The 16,192-nt window shown below is 43.6% G+C and overlaps 3 protein-coding genes and 1 pseudogene across 24 annotated transcripts in view; 2 read left to right on the top strand and 2 right to left on the bottom strand.

The window, feature by feature from the left end:
• The window catches only part of Dhx57 (DExH-box helicase 57), a 53,668-nt gene extending 50,682 nt beyond the window's left edge, over positions 1-2,986 (bottom strand). For 2 of the 4 annotated variants that reach the window (XM_039112609.1, XM_039112610.1), the window contains exon 1: positions 207-331. Coding sequence is in view for 1 of the 4 variants with exons in the window: in XM_039112615.2 (XP_038968543.2) it covers positions 207-485 (279 nt within the window). In the remaining 3 variants the exon portion in view is untranslated. Of the gene's footprint in view, positions 1-206 lie in introns of all 4 variants that reach the window. The other 2 variants (XM_039112615.2, XM_039112613.1) reach the window with 2 other exon arrangements.
• Positions 355-6,839, top strand: Morn2 (MORN repeat containing 2). Of its 3 annotated transcripts, none has more exons than XM_006239651.5 (5): positions 355-488; positions 3,825-3,878; positions 4,151-4,301; positions 5,002-5,138; positions 6,600-6,823. In XM_006239651.5, exons 4-5 carry the CDS (start codon positions 5,002-5,004, stop codon positions 6,700-6,702), a joined length of 240 nt encoding a protein of 79 aa, XP_006239713.3. In that variant the 5' UTR covers positions 355-488; positions 3,825-3,878; positions 4,151-4,301; the 3' UTR covers positions 6,703-6,823. The 3 variants fall into 3 exon arrangements, with proteins under 3 accessions (XP_006239713.3, NP_001138921.1, NP_001119558.1); NM_001145449.1 differs by having other exon boundaries at positions 392-488; positions 4,195-4,301; positions 6,600-6,839; NM_001126086.2 differs by having other exon boundaries at positions 392-488; positions 4,170-4,301; positions 6,600-6,839.
• Positions 6,840-7,906: 1,067 nt separating this feature from the next.
• The window catches only part of Arhgef33 (Rho guanine nucleotide exchange factor 33), a 166,238-nt gene continuing 157,952 nt past the window's right edge, over positions 7,907-16,192 (top strand). For 5 of the 17 annotated variants that reach the window (XR_010052186.1, XM_008764441.4, XM_063262577.1 and 2 more), the window contains exon 1: positions 15,286-15,929. The gene's annotated coding sequence lies outside the window, so the exon portion shown is untranslated. Of the gene's footprint in view, positions 11,409-11,555; positions 11,725-15,282; positions 15,930-16,192 lie in introns of those variants that run through there. The other 12 variants (XM_063262575.1, XM_063262582.1, XM_063262580.1 and 9 more) reach the window with 6 other exon arrangements.
• Eif4a2-ps2 (eukaryotic translation initiation factor 4A2, pseudogene 2) lies at positions 13,565-14,711 on the bottom strand (annotated as a pseudogene).

The raw sequence follows: 16,192 nt of genomic DNA, 5'->3' as shown, positions 1-16,192 counted from the left end.
GCTCGGAGCCTCGGGCGTGGACGACCTCGACTGCAGATCCCGGGGTCCCCAGGATCCTGTTGGTCCCGGTTCACTGGCCCGGAGCTGACAGACAGGACCATCGGGGCAGGACGGTCCTCGGATGTGAGCTCTGGAGAAGGGAGGCGGCAGGCAGGCCTGGCAACCTTGAACCCGCGCGGCCCCGCACACGCCACGTTAGGCCGTACCTGGCTCGTAGCGTCGCTGGCCTCAGAGCTCAGGAGGCGGCACCCAGGGTCGGGGTCCGGGCTGGGTTCGGCCTCCTTCTTGGACCTCACCCGCAGCAGCTGCCCCGCCCAGGCGTCTTCCGATTGGCCCCTTGCATGTTTGCTTCCGGGTGAGAGGTCGCCCGGTCGCCCCAGCAACCGAGGCCCGCTCTGTCCTAGCGCCCAGCTCCCTCCAGCCTGCCGAGCTGGCGAGCCTAGGGGAATCGCTGAGTCGCGAAAGCCTGTCCTACACGTCTCCATCAAGTGAGTGCGCTTCCTCCCAGGCCTCTAGGGAAGGGCGCCTTCACCTGGAGCCGATGGACCGGGAGCCAGCTGCAGCGTTCGCAATGGGGTGGAGGGCAGCGATAGCCCGGTGTCGGGGAATCCGGAGATATGGTCTGGGCCTCCGAGTCTGTCGTTGGTTCGCTGTTATCTCTGGATTTGTTTCCTTTATGGTGCCAGAACAATCGCAGAGATTCTTTCTAACTCACATAATCCAGAGATTTGAATGGGAAAACGTCACCCCTTTATTTAGAGAACATTTTATTAGTAATCGAACTCACACGGATAAGGCTTTACCTCAGTGAAGTAACCCCTGTGCAAATGGAAAAGAAAGTAGGCTTAATGTTTCTAGACCAATATGGCTGCTGATTTCTGTACAACGACAGCTCAACACGGTGAACCCGGGTGCTTCCCCATCCCAAACTTGAAAGCACAAATACAGTTTAAAAAAATTAAAATTAAAGGTGAAAATATCTATATAAATATATTTATAAATATGTATTAAGACAAATAATAGCAGTGTGCTATGCATCAATAACAACAGCTTTTCCAGGTCCTGTAGTCATAGGAACAAAATCGTAGATGTACAGCCTCACCTTAAAAACAAACAAACAAACAAACAGGCAAACACCACCAAACAACCAGAAAACAGGACAGGTCTGTGACCATTAGGGTACCAGCACAATATATATATACGTATATAAGTATATACATATACATATATGTGTGTATGTATGTATGTGTATATTATTTAGCTTTCAAATCATCTAGAAAGAAAACATCCTGAGTAATATTGAAACCATCTTTGATAAAGCTACCAAAGCATATCATGCAGCAGGTGGAAGATATGTTACATTCACATGATCCAGTGCTGCCCCATATTTGTAACACTAGAGGGCACAAAAGGCATTTGAGACTTCTCTCTCCTTTTTCAGCAGAGGGCCCAAACACTGGTGTGACACAGCTCTTTTTTTTTTTTTTTTTTTTTTTTATTTTATTGAGTATTTCTTATATACATTTCGAGTGTTATTCCCTTTCCCGGTTTCCGGGCAAACATCCCCCTCCCCCCTCCCCTTCCTTATGGGTGTTCCCCTCCCCATCCTCCCCCCCATTGCCGCCCTCCCCCCAACAATCTAGTTCACTGGGGGTTCAGTCTTAGCAGGACCCAGGGCTTCCCCTTCCACTGGTGCTCTTACTAGGATATTCATTGCTACCTATGAGGTCAGAGTCCAGGGTCAGTCCATGTATAGTCTTTAGGTAGTGGCTTAGTCCCTGGAAGCTCTGGTTGCTTGGCATTGTTGTACATATGGGGTCTCGAGCCCCTTCAAGCTCTTCCAGTTCTTTCTCTGATTCCTTCAACGGGGGTCCTATTCTCAGTTCAGTGCTGCTGGCATTTGCCTCTGTATTTGCTGTATTCTGGCTGTGTCTCTCAGGAGCGATCTACATCCGGCTCCTGTCAGCCTGCACTTCTTTGCTTCATCCATTTTGACTAATTGGATGGCTGTATATGTATGGGCCACGTGTGGGGCAGGCTCTGAATGGGTGTTCCTTCTGTGTCTGTTTTAATCTTTGCCTCTCTATTCCCTGCCAAGGGTATTCTTGTTCCCCTTTTAAAGAAGGAGTGAAGCATTCACATTTTGATCATCCATCTTGAGTTTCATTTGTTCTAGGCATCTAGGGTAATTCAAGCATTTGGGCTAATGTCCACTTATCAATGAAAGCATACCATGTGTGTTTTTCTATGATTGGGTTACCTCACTCAGGATGATATTTTCCAGTCCCAACCATTTGCCTACGAATTTCATAAACTCGTTGTTTTTGATAGCTGAGTAATATTCCATTGTGTAGATGTACCACATTTTCTGTATCCATTCCTCTGTTGAAGGGCATCTGGGTTCTTTCCAGCTTCTGGCTATTATAAATAAGGCTGCGATGAACATAGTGGAGCACGTGTCTCTTTTATATGTTGGGGCATCTTTTGGGTATATGCCCAAGAGAGGTATAGCTGGATCCTCAGGCAGTTCAATGTCCAATTTTCTGAGGAACCTCCAGACTGATTTCCAGAATGGTTGTACCGGTCTGCAATCCCACCAACAATGGAGGAGTGTTCCTCTTTCTCCACATCCTCGCCAGCATCTGCTGTCACCTGAGTTTTTTATCTTAGCCATTCTCACTGGTGTGAGGTGAAATCTCAGGGTTGTTTGATTTGCATTTCCCTTATGACTAAAGATGTTGAACATTTCTTTAGGTGTTTCTCAGCCATTCGGCATTCCTCAGCTGTGAATTCTTTGTTTAGCTCTGAGCCCCATTTTTTAATAGGGTTATTTGTGACACAGCTCTTTAAAAGACGTGCACTTTCTTAGATTTCCTTTCAGTAGTGTTCAAAGTATTACTCTCTCTCGAATATCAGCCACAAAACATTACTAAAAACAAAATAAATAAATAAATAAATAAATAAATAAATAAATAAATAAATAAATAAAAAAAATGGGAAAAATTTCCCCAAGATAAAACTGCACAAGACTGTACCCATCGAATGTGGAAATTTGAAGAGTGGTTGAGAACTGCTCCATTTCCTGTATGATCGATTGTGTTTAGTCGTGTCTTTCTTAGCCGGCATCTAATGGTTGTGTCTCAAGAGCCATTCATCCCCTAGATAAGCATTTTTCTGTCAGTAGTCAATCCTGAGTGAGGTGGTGAGAGGAGATCTAACTGCTCTATGGTGACTGTGACACGAGACAAACACATAGCATTGTTTTAATAGGACCCTGAGTCTGGGACTAGAGGAGTGTAGGGATGAGAAGAAATCAGAAAGACCGCAGAGAGGCCATATCTGAGCTAGGTAGCATCTACAGAGTTACACGTTAGCCTGCATGGCTTACATGGCTTCACCCTTTTAGTCAATGGGAAGAAGGAAACACTTGAGGTGTAAGCCATTTTTCTAAGGCCAGAGAAAGTGACAGAGCTGACTTAGCCCAATGTCAGCAAACACACCGCTGTATTCTGTTTCCAACCAAAGCAGACACGCACACTTCCAGGAGAGTGCAGCATGGTCGCTGGGCGCTGTAAACAGATTTGGTAATCTGATAAGCATCGCTAAAACATGGGCCACCGCCCAGCTAATAATAATACATTTATACAAATAAAATCTTATCAAATAAATGAAAATAGACCATCTAGGCAAGATAGCAGTATAAATGCCAGTGAGGAAGTGCTTGTGAAGAGAATTTGTCTGACTAGTGCTGAAAGCACATTTACTGTAGGTCTTGTGATATTAACCTATTTAAACTTACCTTTATTTTCTCCAATCTCTTAAAGCATCTTTAGAAGTGTTCAAGATAAAATTTATATTTCCCAATGGAGACACATACGGTAAGCATGCATTTTAATTACCTTTTCATATAGGAAATTTAGCTTGTTTTTACACTTGTATTGGTATATTATCCCACTTAAATAACAGACATCCTATCGGATGAATAGTCATTTAAGTCAAAATAGATTCTACCTTAAAAACCTGCGGAGTCTGCCATCTGACTCTTAGTTTTAGTCCTAGGAAGCTAGAAAACAAAAGACCAACCAAAACCCACATTTGGGGTGCAGGGCGGTTATGAATTGGCTTCAACATAACTGTTACATCCCCCTAGCCCACAGTCCTCATTTCAGAGTTCTGGGCTTCCTTCCTCACCAGACGGTGACTGCACAAGAACTGCCTCTGGGATCTGTGAGAGAAATGGGACAGGCACCCACACCACGCCTAACGGGATTGTCTACACAGGAAGCTGGAAAGATGACAAGGTATCCTTATCATCCATAGTTCTCGTAGTGGGTAAATAACCCTATGGACTAAGTGATTCCAAGCACTTCATTCCACTCAGAAGGACATTTATTAAAGCTGTAATCTCACTATGTAGGAGGCTAAGGCATGAGGAGCCCAGATTCCTGGGCTATGTGCAAGACCTGTGTTCAAACTAGAGTCTATAATGAAGATAAATGTTTTTACTTAGTGTCCATTATTCTACACATAATATTAATCTCACGAATAGAGCTAATATCGTTCTCAGCTTCCATTCATTGAGTAAAGCCAAACACATTAATTTTTTCCCTGTTTAATCTTCTTGACAATCTCATGAGAAAGGCACCATTAAACCTCCTTTTTTGTAGATGAGATAAGTCAGACTCAGGTTTCTTATAAAGTGGGAATGTGTACCTGGTCTACTTGAATACAAATTCACATTTAAGAAAGCATCATATCTATTTAGCATAAAGCGAGAAGGTTCTCTCTATTCCCTGGGATCAACCTTAGGATGTCAGGCCTGAGAGCAAGCACTCTTACTCACTGAGCCTTCTAGTCAGCTGGGTTGGGGATGGGGCAGGATAACGGTAGAAATGTCTGCTCTGTGGAAACAAGAAGTGATACAAAGTGAATGAAGATGTTGCTGAGGAGATTGTATGTGTAGAGAAGGCTGCTTTCTGAGCATTTCCTTTTTACAATCAGATGAATGGCTTTGGAAGACTTGAACATTTTTCGGGAGCTGTGTATGAAGGACAGTTTAAGGACAACATGTTTCATGGACTGGGGACTTACACATTCCCAACTGGGGCAAAGTACACTGGAAACTTCAATGAAAATAGGTAACTTTGCATTTCAAGAATAATTAAATTCTAGAAGATTCTCTTCAGTCATGCTTGTTTTTTTGTTTTTGTTTTGTTTGTTTGTTTGTTTTTTTTTTTTTTTTTGGTTCTTTTTCCGGAGCTGGGGACCGAACCCAGGGCCTTGCGCTTCCTAGGCAAGCGCTCTACCACTGAGCTAAATCCCCAACCCCCAGTCATGCTTGTTAAGTAATGTATTTAATTAGTGCTAAATAGCCTTTGTGATATATTTGAGCTCCACGAATGGCTGAGGAATGTAAGAGGGGAGGCTGTAACCACTGTAGCCTTGCAAAGTGCAGTATTGTTCTTGGTAAAGGTTATTACACGGCCACCTCCCAACACAGACGTTCTCTGTGCAGCCCTGGCTGTCCCAGAACTCACCCTGTAGATTGGGCTGGCCTTGAACTCAGAAATCCACCTGCCCCTGCCTCCCCAGTGCTAGGATTAAAGGCATACACCACCAGGCCTTGCTAATCATTAAATTTCTACCTCAGCCTCTGTGGTCTCTGTTAGTGTAGGGTGAGTGAGAAATGTGTGATTCTTAAAAATATTTAGTCCAAGAATAATTTTCCCCTAAGATAACTCCCATGGTTAATTTCACAATGATTCACTTCATCCTGACCTGATGTGTATGAATATTTTGTTATGATAGTTTTAAATATTGAGATTAGATAATGTTAACACTAGATGTGGACCTACTAGTGTCCTCTCTGAGCATATGATTTCAGAAAAAATAAAAGAGGGCCAAAGCATAAGCATAGTTATCAGCTGAATCTCATTTCATACCAGGTCACCCAAAGTTCATACGAGGCTGGGGATGCAGCTTAGTTGATAGAGTGCTTGTCTAGTATTCACGAAGCCTTCGGTTCAAATCCTACATCACGTAAAATCAGGCATAGGGGGCAGCTCAAGCTTATAATCCTAGCACCTGAGAGTTCTGAGAGTTAAGGGCGGGCCACATGGAGAGTTTGAGACCAACCTTGACTACAGGAGACTCTGTCTCAAAAAGAAAATAAGATTTATTTATAAATATTCCTTTCACATACCTAGAAATGAAAAGCTAATTGTTATGAAGTCAGTGTGACACATTTCTAGGACTCCATTGCTGTAACAAGGACACATGAACTATTCCCACTTACGTCAATGAAGGGAGGAAAAGCTAACCTCTGGAATGAAGCCTGTTCATAGGAGAGTGTTTTCACCACCCAAGCACAGCACCTCCGGCTTATTTGACCCTGAAATCATGAGCACCCATATTGCCTAGAGACAGTGTTTGTTTGAAATAGTGTTTTCCTCATGTGTGGAAGCAGGACACTGCTGTTTAATAGGAATTAGAAGTGGGAAGTTACCTTAGACAGTACATTAGACAGAGGGTACAGTATAGCAGTTCACATAGTTTGTGTCTGGACTGTGAATGAGCCAGCCTACGTCTCACTTTTGCAGGGTAGAAGGTGAGGGAGAATACACTGATATCCAGGGACTGCAGTGGAGCGGTAACTTCCACTTCACAGCTGCTCCCGGCCTGAAGCTGAAGCTCTACATGTAGACGAGCTGCGTTAATGCTCAGATGTGGCCATGCAACTCCCCTCGGGCAGAGCGACCGAACCTTCAGCTAAAGTAAGCTGCCTCCTCTGTAAGTCCACTAATAAAGCTGTCATGCACTTACACCTTTTGGAACATGTATATGTATTTGTGTGTGCTCATGTGTGCTTCTGTGCATGTATGTGCATATGTGCTTGTATGCTTGTATGCCTGTGTGTGTGTGCACTTGTTCATGCAGGTGCATTTGGAAGGCAGAAGTTAATGTTAAAATATCTTTTTTCAGGCCAGGTGGTGGTAGTACATGCTTTCAATCCCAGCACTCAGGAGAGGCAGGCAGATCTCCTGAGTTCCAGGACAGCCATGGCTATACATCTAGAAGAAGAAGAAAAAAGTCCTTTTCAATCAGTTTTCACCTATTTTTCATAGAGACATGGGTTCACTCTATAACCATGGCTGGCCACTAGATCTAATCTTTCTACCTCGTTTTGTTTCTCAGTGAACCTGGAGCTTGCTGTTTCTGCTCATTTGGCTGGCCAGTGAGTCCCCAGGAGGTTCCCCCATTTCTGTCATCCCCCAGCTGAGCACTGCTGTTACAGGCTCATGCCAGCAAGCCTGGAGAGGGAATCGGGGCCTTCATGCTTGCAAGGCAAGTCCTTTGCCCACTGAGCCATCTCTCCAACTCTTGAATTGTGTTTTCATTAGCAAATGACTAAATAAATTGTGTGACTCAATTCAGAGTGTATGCATGTTTTAAAAATGGAGCAGTACTATCCAAACAGTGGCCAAGTCAGTGTCTAACTCCATGCCTGACTTTTGTTACTCCTCCTGCCAGCTTGGGCTTTCAGGGTTATTTTGGAAGAAAAACATTTTTCATGAGTTATCCTTTAAATTGTGCAATCAGTTGGTCCCCACTGAGTTGATTTACAATTGTGGTAAAGCTTAACATGAAAGCTGTCTTTAAAGGAGAATGTAAGTGCAGTGCATTGCTGATGACTACAGCTGCCATGCTGTGCAGCATGTCCTCAGAGCTTCTGCTCGACTGACCCTTTACCACAGAGATCAGCCACTGCCATTTCCTGCTTCAACCACTGTCTACGCTTTGGTTCTAGGAACTTGAATATTTTACATGCCTTATAGAAATGACACAGCATCTGACTGGCCCTTATAATATCCTGAGTGGTCAGCTGTTATATTTCAGAATTCCCTTCAAAAAAAGCTGAGCGGTATTCCATTATATGAATAGTCAGTTTCTGTCTCTCTTACTGGGTGATCTAAGCTTGGCTATTGTCAACATGCCGCAGTGAGCATAGAAATGTTCACTCAAGGGGCTGGGGATTTAGCTCAGCGGTAGAGCGCTTGCCTAGCGAGAGCGCAAGGCCCTGATTTCGGTCCTCAGCTCCGGAAAAAAAAAAAAAAAAGACATGTTCACTGAAATCTTCTGTTGGAGATGCTGATTTCAACTCGTGTGCATAAGTACCCAGGAGGATTGATGGGTCACACAGTAGGTCTGCTTTTGTCTCAGAGGACCCTCCAAGCTGGTTTTCCATAGTGTGTTCCTACTCACACTCTGTGGGGATTCAACCTTTCCCACATCCTTAGTGACGTTGTCTTTCTTCTTACTGTTGACGATGGTGGTAGGTAGTGGGTCCATCCAAGACGGCTTGACACGAGACTGTATAGCCCAGGCTGTCCTCAACTCGTGAGTGTCCTCCCTCTCTCCCTCCTGCATGCCAGCTTGGCAGCAGTCCTGTGCAGCTGGTTTGGCTTTAGTTTTGTTAGCATATGGAATAGTTTTGTGGTTTTGCTGTTAGCCACCCCGACATGTACAAGGGGGTAGAATGTTGTGGCTTTGGTTTGTACCTCAGAGGTTTGTGAACAGAGCCTTTGCATGCTCACAGGGCTTTTCGTACCTCAGAGGTTTGTGAACAGAGCCTTTGCACGCTCACAGGGCTTTTCGTACCTCAGAGGTTTGTGAACAGAGCCTTTGCACGCTCACAGGGCTTTTCGTACCTCAGAGGTTTGTGAACAGAGCCTTTGCACGCTCACAGGGCTTTTCGTACCTCAGAGGTTTGTGAACAGAGCCTTTGCATGCTCACAGGGCTTTTCGTACCTCAGAGGTTTGTGAACAGAGCCTTTTGCACGCTCACAGGGCTTTTCGTACCTCAGAGGTTTGTGAACAGAGCCTTTGCACACTCACAGGGCTTTTCATACCTCAGAGGTTTGTGAACAGAGCCTTTGCACGCTCACAGGGCTTTTCGTATCTTTTTGGAAAAGCATCTTCTCAGCTTCTTAGTCCAGATGTTAATTGAGTCCTAGCTTTTCTCGTTTCCTCCCTCTCCTCCCTTCCTCTGACTTCCTTATCTATTTTTCTTTTCTTTTTGAGACCAGGGATCACATGTACCCCTGGAACTTACTTTTTAAAAATTGTTATTATTTTATGTGTATGGATATTTTGCCTGTATGTACCTCTGTGCACTATGATGTCATGCAGTTCCTGTGGAGGTCAGAGATTGGCATTGGGTCTACTGGATGGAGGTACAAATGGTGGTGTGATTTGAACTTGAATCCTCTGTAAGAACAACCTGTGCTTTTAATCTCTGAACCATCTTTCGTCTACATTGATCATGTAGACCAGGCTGGCCTCAAAATCACGGAGATCCACTGCCTAAAGGCATATGCCACCACGCCTGGTCCAATTGTTTTCTCTTTTACATCTATTTGCTTAAATGTGTGTGCACATATATGTGTGCTCATGGTGTGTGTGTGTGTGTGTGTGTGTGTGTGTCTGTCTGTCTGTCTAGTGTGTATGTGTGTGTGTCTGTGTGTCTCTGTGTGGTGTGTGTGTCTGTGTGTCTCTGTGTGGTGTGTGTGTGTGTGTGTGTCTGTCTGTCCAGTGTGTAGGTGTGTGTCTGTGTGTCTCTGTGTGTCTGTGTGTGTGTGCGCTCATGGTGTATGTGTGTGTGTGTGTCTGTCTGTCTGTCTAGTGTGTATGTGTGTGTGTCTGTGTGTCTCTGTGTGGTGTGTGTGTGTCAGTGTGTGTGTGCTCATGGTGGATGTGTGTGTGTCTGGTGTGTATGTGTGTGTCAGTGTGTGTGTGTCTGGTGTGTATGTGTGTGTGTCTGTGTGGTGTGTATGTGTGTGTGTCTGTTTGTCTCTGTGTGTGGTGTGTGTGTGTGTGTCTGTGTGGTGTGTATGTGTGTCTCTGTGTGTGTGTGTCTGTGTGTCTCTGTGTGGTGTGTGTGTGTCTGTGTGTGTGTGGTGTGTGTGTGTGTGTCTCAGTGTGTGTGTGCTCATGGTGTATGTGTGTGTGTCTGGTGTGTATGTGTGTGTCAGTGTCTGTGTGTGTCTGGTGTGTATGTGTGTGTGTCTGTGTGGTGTGTATGTGTGTCTCTCTGTGTGTGTGTCTCTGTGTGGTGTGTGTGTCTGTGTGTGGTGTGTGTGTCTGTGTCTGTGTGTGTGGTGTGTCTGTGTGTGCTCATGGTGTGTGTGTGTGTGCCTCTGTGTGTGGTGTGTGTGTGTAGTGTGTGTGGTGTGTGGTGCGTGCGTGCATGTGTGCATGCGTGTGTGTGTGTGTGTGTGTCTGTGTGTCTCTGTGTGGTGTGTGGTGTGTGTGTATGCTCATGGTATGTGTGTGTGTGTGTGTTTGTGTCTGTGTGTGTGTGTGTGGTGTGTGTGTATGCTCATGCTGTGTCTGTGTGTCTGTGTGTCTCTGTGTGGTGTGTGTGGTGTATGTGTATGCTCATGGTGTGTGTGTGTGTGTGGTGTGTGTGTGTGCTCATGGTGTGTGTGTCTGTGTGGTGTGTGTGTGTGTGTGGTGTGTGTGTGTGCTCATGGTGTGTGTGTCTGTGTGGTGTGTGTGTGTGTGTGGTGTGTGTGTGGGTCTGGGTCTGGATCTGGGTCTGGGTCTGGATCTGGGTCTGGGTCTGGGTCTGGGTCTGGGTCTGGGTCTGGGTCTGGGTCTGGTTCTGGGTCTGGGTCTGGGTCTGGGTCTGTGGTCAGCTAGTGGGCAGTGCCTTGGGTTTTTCCTTACATCTGTTTCTCCTCCTTTCCTTCTGTTTTTGTCTTTCTGAGACAGGCACTTACTCTGTGGCTTAGACTGGCCTGGAACTTACACAGCCCAGGCTGTCTTCAAACTCACAATCCTTTTGTCTCTGTCTCCTGAGTTCTGGAATTACAGGTGGGCATTGTTTTTTTATATTTTAATTCTCAAATTATTAAGTGTTCCCTATATATTTTTCAGATTAAAGTTTTTTTGTCGTTCATTTTCTCAAGATAGGGTTTCTCTGTGTAGCCCCTGCTGCTCTGTAGACTTAAAACTCACAAAGATCCATCTGCCTTGACCTCTAGAGTGCTGGGATTAAAGGCCTGTGACACCACAGGAGGCCAATTATGTGATTTTAGAATATATATGTTTAATTTTGTGAGGGGGGGCTGGGAAGATATCATGGAGGCCAGAAGAAGACATTAGATTCCTCTGGAGAATGGAGCCAGAGTTACAGACAGTTGTGAGCTGCCCAGTGTGAGTGCTAGGAACCAAAATTGGGTCTTCTGCAAGATCAGAAATTATTCTTGAGGGCTGAGCCGTCTCTTCAGCCCTGAGTATGTGTTTTTAAGTCCTTTATTCTGTTCATATGTTATATATATATTTTTTTTTTTTTTGGTTCTTTTTTTCGGAGCTGAGGACCGAACCCAGGGCCTTGCGCTTCCTAGGTAAGCGCTCTACCACTGAGCTAAATCCCCAGCCCCCATATGTTATATTAAACTGGCTGGTTTTTGTACATTGAAATATCTTAGTATCTCAGGGATGTATCTCATGTGATATATGGCCTTGGTTTGGTATGGCACCAAAATTCACAGGCAAGCAGTGTGAGAACAGACAAGAAGCATAGACCAAACTAGAACCTCTGCATCACAGAGCAAGCAACAGAGTGGGAAAGAAAGAGAAGAAAGAAGGGAAGAAAGAAGAAAAGAAAGTCAGCCAAAAATCCTCGCCTGGATTGAGGAGGGGCGCATGAGGCTACCCCAGGTGAGATGCTGTTAACCACTGATGGCTGCTGGGGAGGAGCAGCCGCTTTTCTTCAGGGAGGCAGCGCCTGAGAAGCTGCCTGTCCTCCTGTAGAGGGTCCTACACTTGTGCGCGCACATCCATGGGGTTTATAAAAGCACATGAAGTCAGGAGGGAAAAGCACATGGTGGGGAGGGGACTGTGGGGGTGGATTTGAGCAAAACACATAGACACGCTTGACATTCTTTTCTTTTTAAAGTGAATATACAATTTTATTTAACATTCAAACTTCATTAAGATGTGCAATATGGCAATTTTACTGGGGGGGGGGGGCGGTTAACCCTACCTGGGATGATTGCTTGCTGAGGCTTAGCAACAGGGTCCAGTTCACACTCAGCACCAATTAAATGCTTTATTGAATAAATACAACATCAACAAGATGCATTCAAATTTTCTCTAAATAATCGTTTTGAAAGGCCTTTCTAGTCAGGCTAATGACAAACACAATAAAGGCAGATATGCTAGTTTAACATAATTGGCTGATTTTATACAGCACTTCTATCTTTTAGTCCACAAGTATATTATTAAATGATAGAGAACATCTAACAAAACCATTTCTACATAAGTAGTAAATGAATTTCTAAGAAAAAAAAGATTTTACAGACCCCATCTTTTGTACCCACCCCCAACAGTCTAACTGTAAAGAGGGTAAAGCCAATGCCTTTCCTCAGAGCTCAGGATAAAGTCGCTTGGCTATCAGAATCTGCATTTGTGATCCATATGAGCATTGAGACAAGATCGGGATATTCTCCAAGAAGCACAGTGCACGCTGTGATCGCCTATTCACCAACAGCGAGCACTGCATTCCAAATTATCTCATCCCACTTGTCTTCTTCAGTAACAAAGTTAATAGCCACACCTTTCCTCACAAATTAACCCCTCTGCCAATTCTGTGTAAGAGAAAGAAGCCAGCAGTCAGCAAGTAGCCTTAGTACTGTTTAAAACTTCTGACTACGACGATCCACTTGTTAGCCATTGGCTGTTCGTGCTGCCAAGAGGAGCACTAGCTGATAAAACCAATATCCAGGTGGAAAACATCTTCCTTTGCAGATAGCGCCAAAAGAATTCAAGGCTTGTCTGGCTGCAAAATGAGATAGGCGCCTTAGGCATTACAATAAAGCAGATGACAGCACTGTGTTTGGGGTGAAATTAAAGCCCATACCAAAGTGAGCCAGCCAGGAGCAGGTGTCAGCCTGGGACAAGTGTAAACACCAGGAATAAAAGAAAACAGTTATGGGCTGGAGAGATGGCTCAGTGGTTAAGAGCACTGACTTTCAGCTCTTCCAGAGGTCCTGAGTTCAAATCCCAGCAACCACATGGTGGCTCACAACCATCTGTAATGGGATCTGATGCCCTCTTCTGGTGTGTCTGAAGACAGCTCCAGTGTACTCGTATATAATAAATAAATCTTAAAAAAAAAAAGAAAAAGAAAACAGTTATACAATCCATTTCAACACACTCCTGGAACTGTAATCTGTAAATACAAATACTGCAAGGTTAACTTTGTCTAACACTTACTTTTGTCCAATGTGAAAGCAAGTATTTGGTACCGTAACCCAAGCTTATTGCTGCTTTCTGCTCAGCTTCTTTTCACACGTTATACTCAAGTTACTAAAACGTTACCTCCAAAGCAGCTCTCTACCTTCCTACAAAGTACCAGACAATACAAACCACCCTATCAGAAATGCTAACGTACAAAATGCCTGGGCTGGGACAACTTAAAATATCAAGTAATCATGACAAAAGAAAATCAAATATACATACCAACTTGCTCTTTATTCAAACGGCGCATGCTCTTTCGCTTTGGATTCCATGTCCTAAATTACATCAATGCCGTTTCTGAGCACCATCTCCGTATCAACTGCCACTCCTGTGAATATAGTTTTCACGATTGGTAGGTAGATCATAGTTTATAACCAAGGACACTTGTTGCATGTCAATCCCATGAGCCAACAAGTCAGTAGTGATCAGAACAGGGCTTGACTCTGACAGGAACTCTCGTAGATGACATCTCGTTCCTTCTGGTCCATGTCACCATGTAGAGCAGAGACTCTGAAGTCCCTGGCATGCTTTTTCTCTGTGAGCCAGTCCACCTTGCACCTTGTATTGAGAAAAATGACTGCTTGTGTGATAGTCAAAGTCTCATACACATCACAAAGAGTGCCCAGCTTCCACTTTTCTCGCTCAACATTAATATAAAATTGTTCAATTCCTTCAAGGGTCAACTCTTCCTTCCTCACCAGAATTCGAGTCGGATCTCTCATGAATGTCTTGGTCACTTCTAGCACATCAGTTGGCGTGTGGCAGAAGGCAACAGAACCTGAATACTTGTATTTAATTTTTGGAAAATCTCATAGATCTGATCCTTAAACCCTCGGTTCAACATTTCATGTGCTTCATCCAAAACAAACATTTTGATCCATTTTGGAGAAGGGGATCTTCTGTTTAGCATACCAAACACTCTCCCGGGAGTACCAACAACAATGAGGGGCTTCAGCCTGCAACGTCAGCACTTCATCTCAAACATTGGTCCCTCCAATGCAAGCATGACAAGGTGCTCCCATATAATCTCCAAGAGCCAAAATGACCTTTTGGATCTGTTGAGCCAGTCCTCTGGTGGGGGCCAGTAGTAGTGCTTGGGTCTCCTTGAACTCAGTCTCCAACTGCTGCAGGGTGGAAATAGCAAATGTGGCTGTCTCGTCAGTACCTGACTGAGCTTGAGCAATCACATCAGACTCTTTAATACAAGGGATATAACGGCCCTCTACTGAATAGCCGAAGACTTCTTAAAACCATAAGGATAGCTGCCTCGAAGAAGGCACTCTTTAAATTCATATCATCAAAGTTATCAACAATTTCATTCCAGTTGCTCTTGATGACACCATCGGGGTCCATCCCCTCTGGGCCTCCATGTTCTCTGTTGTAATCTACGGAGCCACCAGACATGACCTGAAAAACCCACTCACCGACTCCATGCTTGACCTTCTTAAACAAAATAATCTTGCAAATTTAATAAGATATGCTGAATTATTCAATTCAAAGGAACAGTCTTATGTACTGTACATGAATTACATTTTGGTTTCTCATGTAAATCTGTAGTTATCACATAGTCTGTATTCAGAAATCTTAAACTACATTTCCAGGCCCCTAGAGAGTTACCTTTCCAGATAAAATAATGTTTAAAGGTATCAAAGCTGCATTACTGAATTATTGTACTTGCCCCATAAATATGTACAATTAAAAAGTGAAATAAAATTTGAATGGAAAAAATAACCAAAATAGTATATGTCATCTATAGTCTTAAAATTACATTAAAGATCTGATTTTTTTTTTGCTAAAACTCTATTCCAAAACTGACCAAAAAGAAAAAAAAGTGTTGAAATGAGTAACTTGTGTCATATTTCATTTAAAATATTGTTCATGTGTTTCTCAATGTCATTGACATATTTTTATATATGCTAATATATATTTGGGTTAAAATATCTTTGAAGCTTTAAAATTATTTTTTTTGTAATAGTTTTGTTGTTAATTTCAAAAGACTATAGTGCTCAAAGAAATCCTGTCTTAGACTCTCCAAGTAATAGACAGTTTTGGATGTGTTGCTCAGTGTTAGCAAATGTTGCTTTAAATTAAATAGTATTATTATTATACTGCCATTTATTAGAAGCTAACTACCAGGTAAGTTCAAATGAGGTGAGCGGATCCTCTCAGAAACCAGGGCACACAATGTCAATCCAGAACATCTGGGAAATACTCCAGTGAAAAGCACATGCTTTGCCAGAGCTAAAGCTCTCCTTATAGTTTCCTTCAGTGTGTTTATGGCCCCAAGACATATGCTTTTCAAATACGTAACTTTGTCTAGTTGTGGTAGTAACTTCTCAGGGTGTGGGTCTTGTTTCTCTAAGGTGCTGAGGTCCTCCCCTGAAGTGATGTTCTTCCTCTCACCCTTGGAAAGCAGACGCAGCTCCAGTCTTGATTAGTTGACCTGGAGCTTATGTAATTAGAAGAGGCACCGTCTCCCTCATTTAAAAGCCTGTTAGCATATGACAGTCTCCTATCAAGGGAAGGCAATTCTTTCCACAGCTTCTTCCTGTGATCTTTAAGACACTCCAGAGTCCAGAGAAGCCTCGCTCTGAGGATGAGCTAACCACAGCAGGCACCATGGGGTAAGTACATGCCTGGAGAACCACGGAAAGGGGAAATACTTTTATAAGAGAACAAAGCCACCCATCTTTATCTATGGGCTACTAATCCAAGTTCAAAATAGAGTGACATTTATTTAAGGCAGACCTTCAAATAAGTAACTTTTACTGCAGGAGTTACCATTTGTAAACCATTAATTCATTTTCCTTGATTAGTGTTTATGTTTTAATCTACCTTTGCAGGAGGCTAGTGAATGTCTGGGAACTGAAATGGTTCTGCAGTTTAC

This window comes from Rattus norvegicus, chromosome 6 (assembly GCF_036323735.1).
Source record: "Rattus norvegicus strain BN/NHsdMcwi chromosome 6, GRCr8, whole genome shotgun sequence".
Taxonomy (NCBI): Eukaryota; Metazoa; Chordata; class Mammalia; order Rodentia; family Muridae; genus Rattus; species Rattus norvegicus.
The sequence above is the reverse complement of the archived record's forward strand: the minus strand, read 5'-3'. Positions and strand labels throughout refer to the sequence as shown.

Excerpts from the sequence above, each read along its gene's own strand:
- Morn2 (NM_001126086.2), top strand. Across the intron at positions 4,302-5,001 it reads GAAGCTGGAAAGATGACAAG|ATGAATGGCTTTGGAAGACT; the intron begins GTATCCTTATCA and ends TTTTACAATCAG. Across the intron at positions 5,139-6,599 it reads GGAAACTTCAATGAAAATAG|GGTAGAAGGTGAGGGAGAAT; the intron begins GTAACTTTGCAT and ends TCACTTTTGCAG.